This window comes from Schistocerca piceifrons, chromosome 7 (genome assembly GCF_021461385.2).
Source record: "Schistocerca piceifrons isolate TAMUIC-IGC-003096 chromosome 7, iqSchPice1.1, whole genome shotgun sequence".
Lineage (NCBI taxonomy): Eukaryota > Metazoa > Arthropoda > Insecta > Orthoptera > Acrididae > Schistocerca > Schistocerca piceifrons.
The window spans coordinates 74,407,602-74,425,628 of NC_060144.1; the positions used below are offsets into that span (position 1 = coordinate 74,407,602).

General features: G+C 43.7%; 1 protein-coding gene across 1 annotated transcript in view; it reads left to right on the forward strand.

Moving 5' to 3' along the window:
- The window catches only part of LOC124804857 (acetylcholine receptor subunit alpha-L1), a 617,332-nt gene that overhangs the window by 567,040 nt on the left and 32,265 nt on the right, over positions 1–18,027 (forward strand). Inside the window, exon 7 of the mRNA XM_047265212.1 lies at positions 1,180–1,623. Coding sequence (XP_047121168.1) covers positions 1,180–1,623 — 444 coding nt within the window. The remainder of the gene's footprint in view (positions 1–1,179; positions 1,624–18,027) is intronic.

Below are 18,027 nucleotides of genomic sequence, written 5' to 3' on the forward strand. Positions count from 1 at the left end.
GTCAGTGAACCATCGCTAGCAAAGTCAGCTATACAACTGGGGCGAGTGCTAGGAACTCTCTCTAGACCTGCCGTGTGGCGGCGCTCGGTCTGCAATCACTGACAGTGGCGACACGCGGGTCCGACGTATACTACCGGACCGCGTCCGATTTAAAGGCTACCACCTAGCAAGTGTGGTGTCTGGCGGTGACACCACAGAACTTAAAAGATAGAACAAAGGGATGATGATGCTAATAAAATACATATGAAGCAGACTGGTAAAATAATAGACAGACAATTAAAAAACACGGCGACCGTCTGGTTTCTGTTGGCAAAAGACATAAAATTGACACCCAGCGACAGCATAGTTTCTGTTCGCACCACTTGGAAAGACGAAACAACACTGAATATTCACTGGAACACTGCACTAAAAGGTTGGCAGATATGACATACCACAACCGATAGCAGGTGGGGGGAAACTTGACAGATGATGGAAAAATAAAAAAGGAGGGAAGGAGAGGAAAAGTGAAGGGGGTAGGGGAGAAAGGAGCCAATGGGGGATGAGGACCCATAAGAGGAGGAGAATACAAAAGGACTTGGAGGGGGAGGGTAGGGAGAGGTTAGGTGGGGAGAAATACAGGATGGAAAGGGGGAAGAGGGAACCCAGGGAAAGGACAGAGGAGGGGAGGTGAGGATCAGAGTTGATAGGAGGGATAAATGGAGGGAGAGGGCATCATCTGGGAGGGGGAGTTGATGGGAACCACCATGGGGAAGGAGATGAAGGATGTAGAGATGGAGGGCAGGGGGGCACAACAGTGAAGGCGTGGCAGGGGGCTGGGACAGGAGAGGAGAGGAGAGGAAAGGAGAGGAGAGGAGAGGAGAGGAGCAACCAGGGGTGAGGGGGATCAAGGAAGCGGGAGGTGTAGGGTATGTTCGAGGAATAGGAGTAGATGGGGGAAAGGAGTGAGAGCATAGAGGATCCACGTGAGGGACAGGAGGTGTATACGGAAGGCGAGGTGGAGTGCATGACGCTCAAGGATCTGGAGGGACTTACAGAGTTTGGGGGGGGGGGAGGGAGGGGGTGACCAATGCAGACGTTCAGTAATAAAGATTCGTTTCCCCCGTATCCTCACGAGCGCACTGTTTGACGTGAACGTCGAGTGAGTGCTGATGCTGACCGCTTGCGCGTGGCCGGCCGCAGGTGTTCATCCGGCGGCTGCCGAAGCTGCTGCTGATGCGCGTGCCCGAGCAGCTGCTGGCCGACCTGGCGAGCAAGCGTCTGCTGCGGCACGCGCACAACTCCAAGCTGAGCGCGGCGGCGGCGGCGGCGGTGGCGGCGGCGGCCGCCTCCTCCTCGGCCGCCTCGTCGCCCGACTCGCTGCGCCACCACCACCTGCACCAGCACCAGCACCACCTGCAGCTGCACCACCTGCAGCGGCCCGGCGGCTGCAACGGCCTGCACAGCGCCACCAACCGCTTCGGCGGCAGCGCCGGCGCCTTCGGCGGCCTGCCTTCCGTCGTCGGGCTCGACGGCTCGCTCAGCGACGTCGCCACGCGCAAGAAGTACCCCTTCGAGCTCGAGAAGGCCATCCACAACGTGCTCTTCATCCAGAACCACATGCAGCGCCAGGACGAGTTCGACGCGGTGAGTCACTGTGCGGCCGCGTTCTCACAGTGTTTTACAGCAGAGCAAAGTGACCCCCTTGCACTATCGAAATTTAAAACGACATTTCTTGCAAAAACAGACATAATGTCTTATGGGACAACAGCAATCAGTTATTTTATAATGTTACTTAAAATCCGTCCTGATTGCAAATTTCTTCCTCGTCACTCACACGACCGGCTTCGGCCCATTCAGAACCATCCCCAGAACTGTAAAAATAATCATTATTTCTACAGATCTGGGAATGGTTCTGAATGGGCCGAAGCCGGTCGTGTGAGTGACGAGGAAGAAATTTGCAATCAGGACGGATTTTAAGTAACATTATAAAACGACATTGGCAAGAAAAAACCACATCGACAGCGCCTCACGTGTTTTCTCAATCTCCGACTTCTCGACATTTTTTGCGGGTAAAAGGTAATTATTTATGAGGAAACTGTCACGATCATAAAATATCACTTATTTAATATGACCGATTTCGGCACATGGTAGGCCATCTTCAGATTGACTGCACCATTTGCTGGAGCTGGCGGCGTGCTGAGCAGCTGCATGTTCTCAATATAATAGCTTATAGCCTTGACAACGCGCAGCTGCTCAACACTTCCGCAGCTCCAGAAAATCGTGCAGTCAATCTGAAGATGGCATACTGTGTGTGCCGAAACCGGTCATTTTAAATAAATGATATTTTGTAATGGTGGCGTTTTCTTCATAAGTAATTATCATCAGTAAGTTCACTGACACTCCCAACCATGTTGGTTAAAATCGGGATTAAGAGGTACTACATAGCATTTGTTTCAAATTAAACACCTTCTGGCTGTCTAGTTTCCATTCTTTACTTACTTGGCAACCCGTTTTAGAGTTCTATCATCTTCAGGCCTCTGACCGACGTGTAGGGAGATTCTTCCTCGATTACGATCAAATCAGGGGTCAGCAATACTGGTATCAGTCGATTTTTGCTGTTTTGATCACTTTAACATCATCTGCCGACATGCTAGAAAACTAGATGTCTGGAACGTGTTTAGTTTGACATCCTGTAGCGAACAGCCGCGTCCCGCAACCGTCTCTAGAAAGATGGACATGCGAAGACTGTTCCTGTTTGAGTCGGTTTCTTCTCCAGTCACAAAAACTAACTTCACGACGCTATACTCCAGAGTAAGGTTGTTTACTCTTTCTCTTTTCTCAAGTAGTTACAGCGCTTCTAATTTAACATCTGAAGTCACAAGTTTCCATTCCGTTGTTACAGCACTCAGTTTTAGTTGTATAACCAAAAACATTCGACAAATAAAACGGAACAGAGCAATGGACTGCACTGACAGACAATAACAAACATAAAACATCACTTTGAACATAACTTTTGCTTCTGTCAACATATTAAAAACCGGGAGAAGCCTATGTTTGGGCTCACTGGCTCTGTCACAACAAAGAAGAGTGAGTGGTTTGATTGGAACTGTGCTATGAGCCAGTCGAGAAAACGGATCAGGGAACGACACACTATACACTACTTAATTTTTATTTTGTATAAGGCTCGGATTTAAGAGAAACGCGTAAGTCCCCGCTCGAAATATTCAGACTCTATTGTAGCAGCGAATCTAGAAATGCTTCGTAGTTGCTAAATATAGGGTCCAACAGGTGTAAGTTCAGATATTTCTTTTGTAAACAGAATGGGTTACTGAGCACTATTACATAAATATTTACGTCATTTGGGGAGTAATAGTTACAACTGTTATTAGTAGCATGTTTTTAGGTTGGTTAGTACGTCCAAGCACAAATAGCAAGAGCAAGCCTGTAATGCCTATTTTCCGGCAGGCAGGAGGTCAGGTGTTAAAGTGTGGACACAAGGATGCAAAACGATTAGATGGAGAGAAAGAAACAAACAACACACTGATGTGTGCATATGTTAAGGTACCACACATAAAATGTCTGTATCATACCCGTTATACCCCGTATGTGTGGAATTTGATTTACATCCTAAACTCCTTCCCCCTCCAGTCTGACCATCCTTTTTTCCCCCATCTATTTGTCCACCCCCTCCTCCTCTAATGTTTATCTATGCATCACTACCCTCCACTATATATGTCCATCTCCTCATCCCCTGTGCCTCTCAATTTCTGCCTTCTCCCTCTCAGTTCATCTCCTCTGTCCCCTTCTCTATGTACATTGCCCCCTGCATCAATCTATCTCCTCCTAACTCACCTCCCCCGTCCCTCTCTGACCTTGAGCCATGTTTATTGAAATAAAAAAAGCAGACCTAGAATGGGAATTGAAGTCGCATGAAACCAGTGAGTATAACGGTTAGTATCATTTTTTGGAGTGTATGACTGAGACGTCCCGAGGTGCTGGATCTGTAACGTTAGTACCTTCAATGCCGATGTTTTGCACAGTTTTAGTTTCCGAATGAGTAGGACTACATAGTTTTGGACGATTGAGATTACATAGCTACAACTTTACTGTTTTCTGCAAAAGCGATGACGAGGAAGAAAACAGAAGAGCAAGTTATTGTGCATACAATTTTTTGTTAAAATAATGTAGAAAGAGAAAGAATATACAGGGTAAAGAAAAATTCGCGCACTCGGACTTCGCAGTGTGATTCGTCACAAAGAAGCAACACAAAAGTGTCTCTCACAAAATTTCATCCTGCGCATATTTGCGGCTTTGAATGGATGTTAAAGATGGGCAATCTCTAAACACTGTAATCACATGTACGGTAACTACCTCTGTCGGCATACAGGACTAGTGCTGTGCAGTTGATGCAGTGGCTACCGTTTTGGTTTAGCATGCGTTGAGTCGAAGGTACGATTCTGGGAGGAGGCGTGTTTATTTTTGTTTGCCAATTTAATTCTGCGATATAATACTGTAGTATACACTGTATCTTAAGCCACACGTTTTCCACATTATTTACGTAGTAAAGCGTTTTGTAACGGCGAAGTTAACAAAAACGTGGTCAGGCAAGTCAGTAATAGACAGTTGAAATAAATGACCTGTTGTAGGACAGAATAATTACAAAAACGATATCAATTTCGAGATGCTGAAGATAAAATGTAAATGTCGTGTGACTGGGACCTCACGTCGGGTAGACCGTTCGTCGGGTGCAAGTCTTTCGATTTGACGCCATTTCGGCGACTTGTCCGTCGATGGGGATGAAATGATGATGATTAGGACAACACAACACCCAGCCCCTTAGCGGAGAAAATCTCCACCCGAGCCAGGAATCGGACCCAGGCCCTTAGGATTGACATTCTGTGGCGCTGACCACTCAGCTACCGGGGGCGGACGATGCTGAAGATGATTGCACAGGTAAATAACTGAACATCTACTACTCGTCTGTACTACATGCAGTACGCCTGTCAGATGTAACACGTTAGCAAACAGTGACAGTAACACTTTCCAAATGAATGATTGCTCGACTTGCTGGATCATACTGCTCTGGACTCTTCTCAACGTGGCTGCATCAACAGATACAAGAGCAGCATGAACACGTGCTATCACTTCTTCCACATGTGTCGGCGGTGTAGAATACACCTGCTCCTTCAAGTGTCCCCATAGAAAGACATACACGGGATTTAGGTCAGGTGAACTTGGAGGCCATAAAACTGTACACCCCGTCCGTGTCATTTCCCTGGAAATGTTCTGTCTAAATACCGTCGCACATTAATTCCAATGTTACACCATCAGGTGGGAACCATAACCTCTGCCGAACATGAAGCGGAACGCCTTCAAGTGCGTCAGACAAATAGCTGGAGAGGGGAGCATGATACCTCAGTGCAGTCAGCCGTTCAAACAACAACTAGGGATCCAAACTCCTGTCTCCCAACATTCCAGCCCGGACAATGATGCGAAAGCAAACCTGATACCCGCGGGGGACGTGCGGGTTAACGTCACACCTATGGTGGGCATTGCGCATATTGAAGACACCCTCACAAATGAATGTTGCTTTATCCGATCATATAACAGTGTTTATGAAATTGGCTTCCTGTTGTTGCTGGAACCAGTCACAAACTGCATCCGCAGACGGGGGTCTGCGGGAGGTAAGTGTTACGTTAAAGACTAATGATAGGGGTGCATCCCAGCACGTCAACGACCGTGCGTTGCGAAACACGCAGGTGGCTTGCTACGTTACGAGTACTTTGCTCGGGTTCTTGGTGTATGAGCTCCAGAATAATAGCTCCCTCAGTTTCTGGAGTCCGGTGGGTCCCCGACGACCTCTGTCACCCGATAGTGGAAGATGAGAACCAGTCTCCCAAGGGTAAAGCTCCAGATGATGAAACACATTTTTATCTGTCTGATGTCGACCAGGATTATCACGAGCAGCTACACAAGTCCATTGTCAGATGCACCAAGGATTAGAAGCATATCCACGTACTCATCGTTTGTGTATGCCATGCCATTCCACCCTGTTCTAGAATAACACAAGAAGCAAATGTGATATGACGTGTTTACGAATGTACATGAGTCTGTCACGGGGCCTTACTCCGCCAGCAACTAGTCCCTTATGATGAGCAGCGCATACGGTACAAACACGTCATTAATAGCAGCGTGCTGTTTCATCTAATGCGCCTCAGCTCTCACTTTTTTTCTGCATAACTCATCCCTACACAGCTAATAATGGAACGTTCGTTTTCGAATCGCACTCTTTCCCTAACGGTAATGGACGTGATGTTTCCACATTTCCATTGACAATAATAATACACTGACCCGCCAAAAAAACTGGTATAGGGATGCGCATTCAGATACAGAGGTAAGTAAATAGGCAGAATATGGTGGTGCTTTCGGCAACGCTTATGTAAGACTGCAAGTGTCTGGCGCAGATGTTAGATCGGTTACTGCTGCTACAATGTCAAGTTATCAAGATTTAAGTGTGTTTGAACGCGGTGTTATATTCGGCGCACGAGTGATGGGACACAGCATTTCCGTGGTAGCGACGAAGCGGGTATTTTCCCGTTTGACCTTTTCACAAGTGTACCGTGAATATAGAGGAATCCGGTAAAACATCAAATCTCCCAAATCGCTGAGGCCGGAAAAAAATCCTGCAAGAAAGGGACCAACGACGACTGAAGACAATCGTTCAACGTGAGGGAAGTGCAATCCTTCCGCAAATTGCTGCAGATGCTGGGCATCAACCATTGTCAGTGTGCGAAACTTTCAACGAAACATCATCGATATGGGCTTTCGGAGCCGAAGGTCCACTCGTAGACCCTTGATGACTGCATGACACAAAGCTTTACGCCTCGCCTGGGCCCGTCAACACCGACTAAGGACTGTTGATGAGTGGGAAAATGTTGCCTGGTTAGACGAGTCTCGTTGCAGATTGTGTCGAGACGATGGACGCGTCCAGTTATGGAGACAATTTCATGAACCCAAGGATCCTACATGTCAGCAGGGGACTGTTCAAGCTGGTGGAGGCTCTGTAATTATGTGGGTCGTGTGCAGTTGGAGTGATATGGGGCTCCTGATACGTCTAGATACGATTCCAACAGGTGACACGTACGTAAGCATCCTGTCTGATCACCTGCATCCATTATTGTTCATCCCGACAGATTTGTGCAATTCCAGCAGGACAATGTGACACTCTGCACGTCCAGAATTCCTACAGAGTTGCTCCAGGAACACTCTTCTGAGTTTGAACTCTTCCACTGGCGACCAAACTCTCCAGACATGAACATTAATGAGGATATCTGTTATGCCTTGCAACGTACTGTTCAGAAGAGATCTCCACCACCTCGTTCTCTTACTGATTTATGGACAACCCTGCAAGATTCATGATGTCAGTTCCCACTAGCACAACTTCAGACGTAAGTCGAGTCCATGCCACTTCTTGTTGCGGCACTTCCACTTACTCGCGGGAGCACTATAAGATATTAGGCAGCTGTACCATTTTCTTCGACTCTTCAGTGTAATAATAATAACCATAATAACAATAATACAGTTCCTAAACATAGTAATGAAAAATTGGAAAACCACACTTAATATCCAAACAAATTCAAATAATACCACATCACAGCCAATACAGATTAAGCGTGGAATATACCAAGGAGACTCAGTAAGTCCTTTCTGGTTCTGCCTTGCTCTGAACCCACTATCCAATATGCTAAATAATACAAATTATGGATACAATATTACTGGAACATGTTGTTGTTGTTGTGGTCTTCAGTCCTGAGACTGGTTTGATGCAGCTCTCCATGCTACTCTATCCTGTGCAAGCTTTTTCATCTCCCAGTACCTACTGCAACCTACATCCTTCTGAATCTGCTTAGTGTATTCATCTCTTGGTCTCCCTCTACGATTTTTACCCTCCACGCTGCCCTCCAATACTAAATTGGTGATCCCTTGATGCCTCAGAACATGTCCTACCAACCGATCCCTTCTTCTGGTCAAGTTGTGCCACAAACTTCTCTTCTCCCCAATTACTGGAACATACCCACACAAAATCACACATCTGCTATACATGGATGACCTAAAACTACTGGCAGCAACAAATCAACAACTCAACCAATTACTAAAGATAACAGAAGTATTCAGCAATGATATAAATATGGCTTTTGGAACAGACAAATGTAAGAAAAATAGCATAGTCAAGGGAAAACACACTAAACAAGAAGATTACGTATTGGATAACCACAGCGACTGCATAGAAGCGATAGAAAAAAACAGATGCCTATAAATATCTAGGATACAGACAAAAAATAGGAATAGATAATACAAATATTAAAGAAGAACTAAAAGAAAAATATAGACAAAGACTAACAAAAATACTGAAAACAGAATTGACAGCAAGAAACAAGACGAAAGCTATAAATACTTATGCTATACCAATATTGACCTACTCATTTGGAGTAGTGAAATGGAGTAACACAGACCTAGAAGCACTCAATACACTTACACGATCACAATGCCACAAATATAGAATACATCACATACATTCAGCAACTGAAAGATTCACATTAAGCAGAAAGGAAGGAGGAAGGGGATTTATCGACATAAAAAACGTACATTATGGACAGGTAGACAATTTAAGAAAATTCTTTATAGAACGAGCAGAAAGTAGCAAAATACGCAAAGCAATCACTCATATAAATACATCGGCTACACCACTGCAATTTCATAACCACTTCTACAACCCTTTAGATCACATAACATCAACAGATACGAAGAAAGTAAATTGGAAAAAGAAAACACTACATGGCAAGCACCCATATCATCTAACACAGCCACACATCGATCAAGACGCATCCAACACATGGCTAAGAAAAGGCAATATATACAGTGAGACGGAAGGACTCATGATTGCAATACAGGATCAAACAATAAACACCAGATATTACAGCAAGCATATTATTAAAGATCCCAGTACCACAACAGATAAATGCAGACTTTGCAAACAACAAATAGAAACAGTAGATCACATCACAAGCGGGTGTACAATACTAGCAAATACAGAATACCCCAGAAGACATGACAATGTAGCAAAAATAATACATCAACAGCTTGCCTTACAACATAAACTTATAAAACAACATTTTCCCACATACAAGTATGCACCACAAAATGTACTGGAGAACGATGAATACAAATTATACTGGAACAGAACCATTATAACAGATAAAACAACACCACATAACAAACCTGACATTATACTCACCAATAAAAAGAAGAAATTAACACAACTAATCGAAATATCCATACCCAATACAACAAATATACAAAAGAAAACAGGAGAAAAAATTGGAAAATACATCCAACTGGCTGAGGAAGTCAAGGACATGTGGCATAAGAATAAAGTTGACATTATACCAATTATACTATCAACTACAGGAGTCATACCACACAATATCCACCGGTACATCAATGCAATACAGCTACATCCAAACTTATATATTCAACTACAGAAATCTGTAATTATTGACACTTGTTCAATTTCCCGAAAGTTCCTAAATGCAATGTAACGTACACCGTACAGTTAAAAGGAAGTCACGATTGATCAAGGTCCGCGTCACCTTCCATTTTTAACCAGACATAACGTCTGAGACAAGAAAGAAATAATAATAATAATAATAATAATAATAATGCGTGGACATAGTAAACAGCATGCACTTATCAGACTCAGTGTTAAAAGGCATCATTAGTGGTTCCATGGTGATAATACGTGCAAATGGAGACCGGGTTTGAAAATTATTTGCAAACCACATTGCTAGCCCACTGGTGACGTAAGGCCCTTACGAAATCTAATGGACCTGAAAGATGGAGGATTAATAGTTGGTACCAATCGATGGGACCACTAGGGGAGGGTATACAGAATCTAATAGATGCAGTGGTGCGAGACAATTCTCAGCCACGACATACAAAAGACCTCTTTAAAAGCTGACAGTGATAACGGTTGTACTTCCATTTCTGGGGTCTGGAAGATGTAGTTACCGTACATGAGGTTACAGTGTTGCCAGACTGCCAACCTTGAACGTCCATTTACTGCCGGAAATATGTACAGTACGAAATTTTTTTAAGAGCATTTTGGTATTTTTAGTACGTGAGGAATAGCGCTGAGAAGTTCGAATGTACATATTTTTCTTTCCCTGTTTGTGGGAGAAACAAATTGTCCTTACATGCCCTGCTACCGTAGTTAAAACTGATTAGAAGAAAGAAATAATACCGCATATTTTCACAGCACAATCATTTGCTTCCCTGCATTCGTTTTTAAGAGAAAACCTGCACATTGTTATTGAAAACACTATTTAGTCTATTTCTATCTGAACGTTCGGTAGAGTACCTAGTAAAAATTTCGCTCAAGAACTCAACTACGTCCCCCCCCCCCCCCCACACACACACTAACGTATTTACCATATATGTGTATTAAAATATCGAAAAAACTACGGCGTCTACTCATCCGAATATTTATTGGAGCATTCTGTAAAATACTGAAATAAATAGGTGAATTACTTTTGAGGGAATGCTTAAGGACGTTTCGTCTTTATATTTTAGTATAGACAGATACATATATTTCTGCATATGTAAAAAAATATGTAGCCTATATGTGTATAAATGTTTATTAGAATAACATGCAAAAATCTGAATTAAGTGGATCAACAACTTTTCGAGATTATTGAAACAACGAGGTTTTGGTAACAACGTCAAAAAACAGATCGGCTTTATCGCCGTTTATTAATAGGATAGTAATTGTATAGCACATCGACACTTAAGATGCTTGAAAATAGCCTGTGAGACCAAAACTGGTCGGTCATGTAAGGTAGAAAGAACTGAATAGTTCGGAAAAAATAGTCGAGGTGGAGTGCTTCAAAACGTCCTATAACAAATACAGTATACAGTTGTGGTGCGAAACATGAAGAAAATGAGCGACACATGGTGAACATTAATAAAACCGACATACTGCAGAGACGAATTTCTGACTGGAAATGGAGGAAAAAGGTCCTATGAACATGTGTCCAGAAATGGACGGTGTACGTACAACGACAACAAATCGAGTCGGAACACAGTACACATAATCGTACTTCGGCGTACACTAAGATGGTGGGCCTCTTGCCTGCAGCTTATACTAGGGTTCGTTTCAATATCCCGTAGAACCTGGTCCTTCGAGTCTGGTGTACGCACAGTCCACCGCCTCTCTGCACGTTCGTCTGTCTGAAAGGATCCATTACCACACAAACGCCCAGAAAGGGCTTGAAATATTGTGGTGTCTGTCAGGGTACTGGTTTCGTCCTTGCTGTCTTTCGACCGTTTCCATGTGATTGGTGCAAACGGTTCAAATGGCTCTGAGCACTATGGGATTTAACTTCTGAGGTCATCAGTCCCCTAGAACTTAGAACTACTTAAACCTAACCAACCTAAGGACATCACATACATCCATGCCCGAGGCAGGATTCGAACCTGCGACCGTAGCGGTCGCGTAGTTCCAGACCGTAGCGACTAGAACCGCTCAGCCACTCTGGCCGGACCATGTGATTGGCGTGCACAAACACCATCTGGACTCGTTGCCGACTTCAAAATCGGACCATTCTGCAGCTTACAGTACGCTGCATCATTTACACAGCCTGAAACACACAAGGAGGATGTGGTCAGAGGAAGTGTCATTCGTCAGCGGCATCTACCATGACAACGATGCATTTGCGGACACGTGTTCATAGGACCATTTTCCCTACATTCCCAGCCAGTAATCCGTCCATACAGTTCGTCGGCTTTATTAATGTTTTCCGTGTGTAGTATAATTCGACGTCTGAGCAGGACTCTTGAGGACATATAAGACATATAGGTTTAAATATCAGCGCCCTGCAGTAAATAATTCCGTAATTTTTATACAGCCATTAATATACATAACGGACAAAATAAAGCGACTAGGAAAAATGTTTCACGGACCTTAAGATAAGCAACCCAACTTACATCGTCTGCCACGGTCACATATGATATAATTTGGGTTGAAACTTCCTGGCAGATTAAAACTGTGTGCCCGACCGAGGCTCGAACTCGGGACCGTTGCCTTTCGCGGGCAACTGCTCTACCATCTGAGCTACCGAAGCACGACTCACGCCCGGTCCTCACAGCTGTACTTCTGCCACTATCTCGTCTCCTACCTTCCAAGCTTTACAGAAGCTCTCCTGCTAACCTGCAAGAGTGAAAATCTCATTCTGGAAACATCCCCAGGTTGTGGCTAAGCCATGTCTCCGCAGTATCCTTTCTTTCAGGAGTGCTAGTTCTGCAAGGTTCGCAGGAGAGCTTCTGTAAAGTTTGGAAGATAGGAGACGAGATACTGAAATTTGTTTTGAGGTTAAAAATTCCTGTACTGACAGAGCAGTGTGGGATTGCGCATTATCGTGATGCAGAATCCAGTTATCAGCAATGTTGGCACGGACACGAAAAACTCTTTTACAAAGTCTTTCTAAAAGTTCTTTGTAGTAATATTGGCTAACTGTTTGTCCCGCAGGCACCCACTCTTTATGAACAATTCCCTTGGAATCAAAGAAGCACACAAGCATGCATTTCACTTTTGACTTTGACATACGAGCTTTTTTTGGTCTGGGCGATCCCTTTTAGCACCATTGCGAACTTTGGCGTTTTGTCTCTGGATCGGACAGAAAAAAACAACTTTCATCACCACTGATAACATGGCTCAACAATTCTTGATTCATTTCCGTTTCCTCTAACAGATCGGCTGCCACATTTTTCCGTGTTTCTCGCTTTTGTGGTGTGAGATTTTTTGGGACAATTTTTGCACAAATCTTTCTCATACCACGAGCTTCAGTTATTATTAGACGAACCGTTTCTCGATTGATGTTCAGTTCTTCTGCAATCATTTTCACGTATAATCTACGATAGGATCGTACGACTTCACGCTCGCTGACCAAGTTGACATCCGTCCGTGACGTTGATGGTCGTCCACTGTGGTCTTCATCTTCAACATTTGTTCTGCCTTCACTAAACATTTTATGCCAACGAAAAACTTGAGCTCTTGACATAACCTCCTTTCCAAAAGCCTTCTGAAGCTTACCCTAAGTTGTCGTCACGTTTCCACCCAATTTAACGCAAAAAGAAATGGCATACCGTTGCGCAATATTATGCGGATCCATTTCCGTGACAAGATACACAAACACGTGTTAACTTATTACAGCACAACATACGACTCAGTAGTTGCATCAATGTGCCACTTAGACTAGTAGCAGCTTATGGACCAAGGTCAAAGATATTGTGCCTACGCAAGCCTGCAGGGTTACCACATCTTGCAAAGAAAATCACTCTCATTACTTTATTGTCTCACCTCGTAAAACACCCATTACAAGCAAGGTGTTGTAACTCAGTTCTCTGCTATGGAAGTGGGAACCTTGGTGAACATCCATAAAGTTTGTATGCTGTTGGCGCAGCTGATAGGGGTGCTGTTGCTCTGTCCTTGCAAATCGTGCGGATGCTATTATTGGCGTAACTTAATACATTAGAATTAGGCAGTTGACTTGATACCTATACAGTTACTGGTGACCATTGGAAGTGCCATGACTGAGATATCTATATATGCGCTCAAGATAGGTCCCATGAATGCTGACTTCAGACAAAGAAATGACATGTCATCTCCATTGTCTGAGCAGTTTGATGGAGAAACGTTTTTGCTATGAATCATATACGTAGATGCAGCTGACAAAATCTGAGCTGGAAACGAAATGGTAGTCGCAGGAGTGAAACCACTTGCAATCTCCAAAGCGGAAGAAATTCCACCTCCATCTGCTAACGAAGTCGTGATGTCAGTCTTTGGTTGTTTTGCTAGAGTCGTCAGGCATTATGTCATGACTCTAAAGAAAATCAGCAACAGTTTCTTAGAAGTCTGACAAGAATCCAAAACAGACTTCCCACTATACGACAAAATACGCCCATACAAAAGCGTCAAAACTCGAAAACACGTTACCAAATTGGTTTGTACATCATTTGCTCACCCGCCATATAGGCCATATGACCCACTTAAGTATCTCTGCGTGTATTTCACTTTAAAGCCGATGAGAGAGTAATTAATGCAATGAAAACGTGGCTACAAAAGCAGGACACTAGTTTTTACCAACAGTGAGTACATGCTCTTAGATAACGTTGACTCAGCGTCATAGAACGAAATGGAGACCAAGTTCGGAAATAGACGCTCATATACGTAGGGTGAGTACATTGTAAATCAATAATAATAATAATAATAATGGCGTGTCACGAGGGCCTCCCGTCGCGTAGACCGCTCGCCTGGTGCAAGTCTTTCGATTTGACGCCACTTCGGCGACTTGCGCGTCGAATATCAATATAATATTACAGTTTTCTCATAGTAAAATTTGATGTGTTCTTCTAACAGAAACGTATATAAAAGCTATATCTTATCTAAGCTTTAAACGATAGCGTTACAGTTACACATGTCGGCAACAGAAACAGATGGTTGACCAGACGTAGGAGCGCCTGACTTACGCCGTTGCATCCAAAAAAATTGTAAAGGCGTTCGTGGCCACTTGTTGACAAACTGTTGGCTTCTGTCTTGGGTTCTTGGTTCAAATGGCTCTGAGCACTATGGGACTTAACTTCTGAGGTCATCAGTCCCCTATAACTTAGAACTAGTTAAACCTAACTAACCTAAGGATGTCACACACATCCATGCCCGAGGCAGGATTCGAACCTGCGACCGTAGCGGTCGCGCGGTTCCAGAGTGTAGCGCTTAGAACCGCTCGGCCTCCCCGACCGGCTTGGGTTCTTCAGCCGATGCTTGTTGATGATTTTTCTGACGTTTCTTCAGCACGAACGACTGGCGTTGTCAAAAGTCTCAGCCACCTCCAGTAATGGACAGTGAAGTTTTGTGTATGCCAGCCGTTCGTGCTGGCGAAATGTCAGAAAAATCTTCAAACAAACGTCAGCCGAAGAACCCGGGGCAAATGCCAAAATGCCGTGTGTCATCGCTGCATTTGTTCGGGGAGCCGAAAAATATTTTCGTTTACAACTTCTCCTTTAAAGCCGACGCAGAGTGGGGATGCGTCCAGACGAATATTCTGTAGATGATTTCCGTAACAGGCGCGGTTGAAGCTGAAACGGCTGATAGTGCTCTTGACTCTTATGGAGCATTTATGTTTCTCGTGACAGAAGTTAGAAATCAGCACCAGGTACACTTTAACATAATCCTTGACTTTCTCTTTTGAGAACTCTTGCCATTCTGTGTTCCGCTTCTGTCTGATTGTAAATTTGATAACTTCTAAAACGTCTGTAGCTGGTAATTCCACATTCTCCCCATCCCCGTCATAGAAGACTGCCTTGGCTAGCTTGTCTACCATTCTGTCGCCAGCAATATCACAGTGTGTTTTTACACGGCACATTGTAACCTCCTGATTCCCAGTTGTAATCTGTAACACCAAATACTTTCTGTCGTTTCCCATTTGTAGTTTGCCAGCATTTCTTCACCTCTCGTGGCCGCCTTCTTACAGCTGTGCAGCTGTATTCGGATAGTCGGGCTTTATGACCTTCTAATCTGGTTGATTTTCTTATGTGAGTGTATGGGTTGACGGAGGCCAAGGCTCGAGTAAAGTAAGCAAGTTCAGTTGCATGTAGGTTGGAGTAGCTACGTAGAGATGCTTGCACAGGATAGATTAGCATCGAGAGTTGCATCAGACCAGTTACAGGACTGAAGCCTAGAAAAGCGACATACATAGTTTGTAAATATAACATTGTTATAATCTCAGAACTCATAACCATGCAGATGAAGCCGTCCCTTAATCCTCTGGTGCTTTTTCATCTATTTTAACCCTCCGGTCCGACTGCACGAATGTCTTTAGCATGTAATATTTCGTCAGACGTTAATCCATAGTTGTTAAACTGGAGAAAGCAATTGGAATGCGTTTAATGAAATCCTCACGGCTGATACTCCTTGCATGTGTTTTATGCCGACGACGAATGAACATGGCGCCCATCAATTGAAAGGTTTCGCATACCCAAAAGTTTATGTAAAATATATTCACAAAACCCCTACGTTTGCTTAAGTTTCGGGACGTCATAAGCACTCGTTATCTTCAAACGACGCACAGTGATGGTGATATTCAGAAAGCAACACCGTCACCACCGTGTGAAGAACATAAGTCTTCTATGAACTAAACTAGCTAGTAGCTCTACGCCCATAACAAGGACGATATTCAACGTACCATGTTCATGATCAAGTGTCATACGCGATGAGATGTGCTGTAACAACGTTGTGTGTTTTGATTTCTGCTTCTTTCGTACTTCACGTCGGTGCTGTGCGATCATTCTTAGAAAGCAGACATGACTTCAATTTGTCCCGAAATATGGTGCATCATTTTGCAGATGATAGCTGAAGATGAGAACGAAATTCAGATGAAGAAAATGTTTCTAGGAAATAGAGTGTAATTTAAGACGCTGTCGTTTTCGTCAGCCTTTCTTAAGACTTCTTCATTCTTAGTTCGTCCTGTTTAGCTTCTCTTCTCCGTTCTTCTGCATACCAGCATTTCGATTTTCTTCGCATCGCATTTTACTCATCTTCCTTCCTTAACACCCATGTTTCTGCACCATGCAGAGCCACACTCTACAGAAAACATATAAACAATTCCTCAGTAGTTCCTGCTTCCCTTTGAATGCTTGCTTAGGCATTGGAATTCTGATATTAATTTCTTGAGCTCATATCATTTCCTCCTACATTAAGGTGCGCAGTATTTGCAGTTATTTACTTGTTCATCTGTGTGCTGTTCTAATCTTACGACTAAGTTCTTTTCCACTGTTCCAATGAACACAATCCTGATTATTTTACCAGTCAACAGGAACGCACTAACTAGTATGACGCGAGTGTGAGGATTGACGAGTTTAGCACTCTCACATTGAGAAATGCAGAGAGACATTAAACAGGAGTGGTGAAATACCAGCATTGGATCGCATGATACCCAGAGACAACTCTTACATCCACGAAATGTGTTACCAGTTGCAAATATGTACAATCATCAACTGTATAATGGAATGACGACAGCGAAAATACATGCCGGACCCGCTGATGACAGATGGAAGTTTGGGTGTGGCGGTGGAGCGTGTTCGAGTAGCATAATGGTAAGGCGCCGTTCCCCATAAGCAGGAAATCCGGCTTCAAGTCCCGGTGCCGCACAAGTATTCATTATCGTCATTCCAGTATGGTTGTCTATATTCGCAGCAGCGAATTCATTTCTTGTATTTCATAACAACTGTAATCGGCACATTCCCTGTTCCTTCGAAAATGCATGCGTGCATCGTAGTTCTAAACAACACGGGCACAACAAAATCGTATAACTCTTAAATCGTTGATAGTATCTTGTTTAGGGGATAAAGTATATAATGACTCGGCAATAGTGTGTGTAAGTGGCCTGTGTCTTCTTGAATGAGTAGTGGATGATGGATGGGAGCACAGAGCTACCGAAGTAATTCTATATATTTTGGTCAGAACTGAAATCTCATACCGAAGCGCATCTTTGTTGAGTATCTCTGTGGCGGACCATCCATCACCTTGCTGTCGTTAAACGATAATGCGTAGGCTAAACTTGAAACTTGATGATATTTGCCGTTATATATCGGATGATTCGAAATCTTACGAAGCCCCAGAAGGTAATGTCTCAATAGAATTTTCCGCGCAGATGTATTTAGATTGGTAATATATGAGGGTATCTTTTGTAGAAGACCCCTGCGTTATTCTCTGTTGTTGATGGAATATTGACAGGTAATCTCTCCTGTCCTGTTCAGTTGACTACATACAGGGTGTCCAGAAAAGGGCTCCCTAATTTCAAAATAAAATACACTCCTGGAAATGGAAAAAAGAACACATTGACACCGGTGTGTCAGACCCACCATACTTGCTCCGGACACTGCGAGAGGGCTGTACAAGCAATGATCACACGCACGGCACAGCGGACACACCAGGAA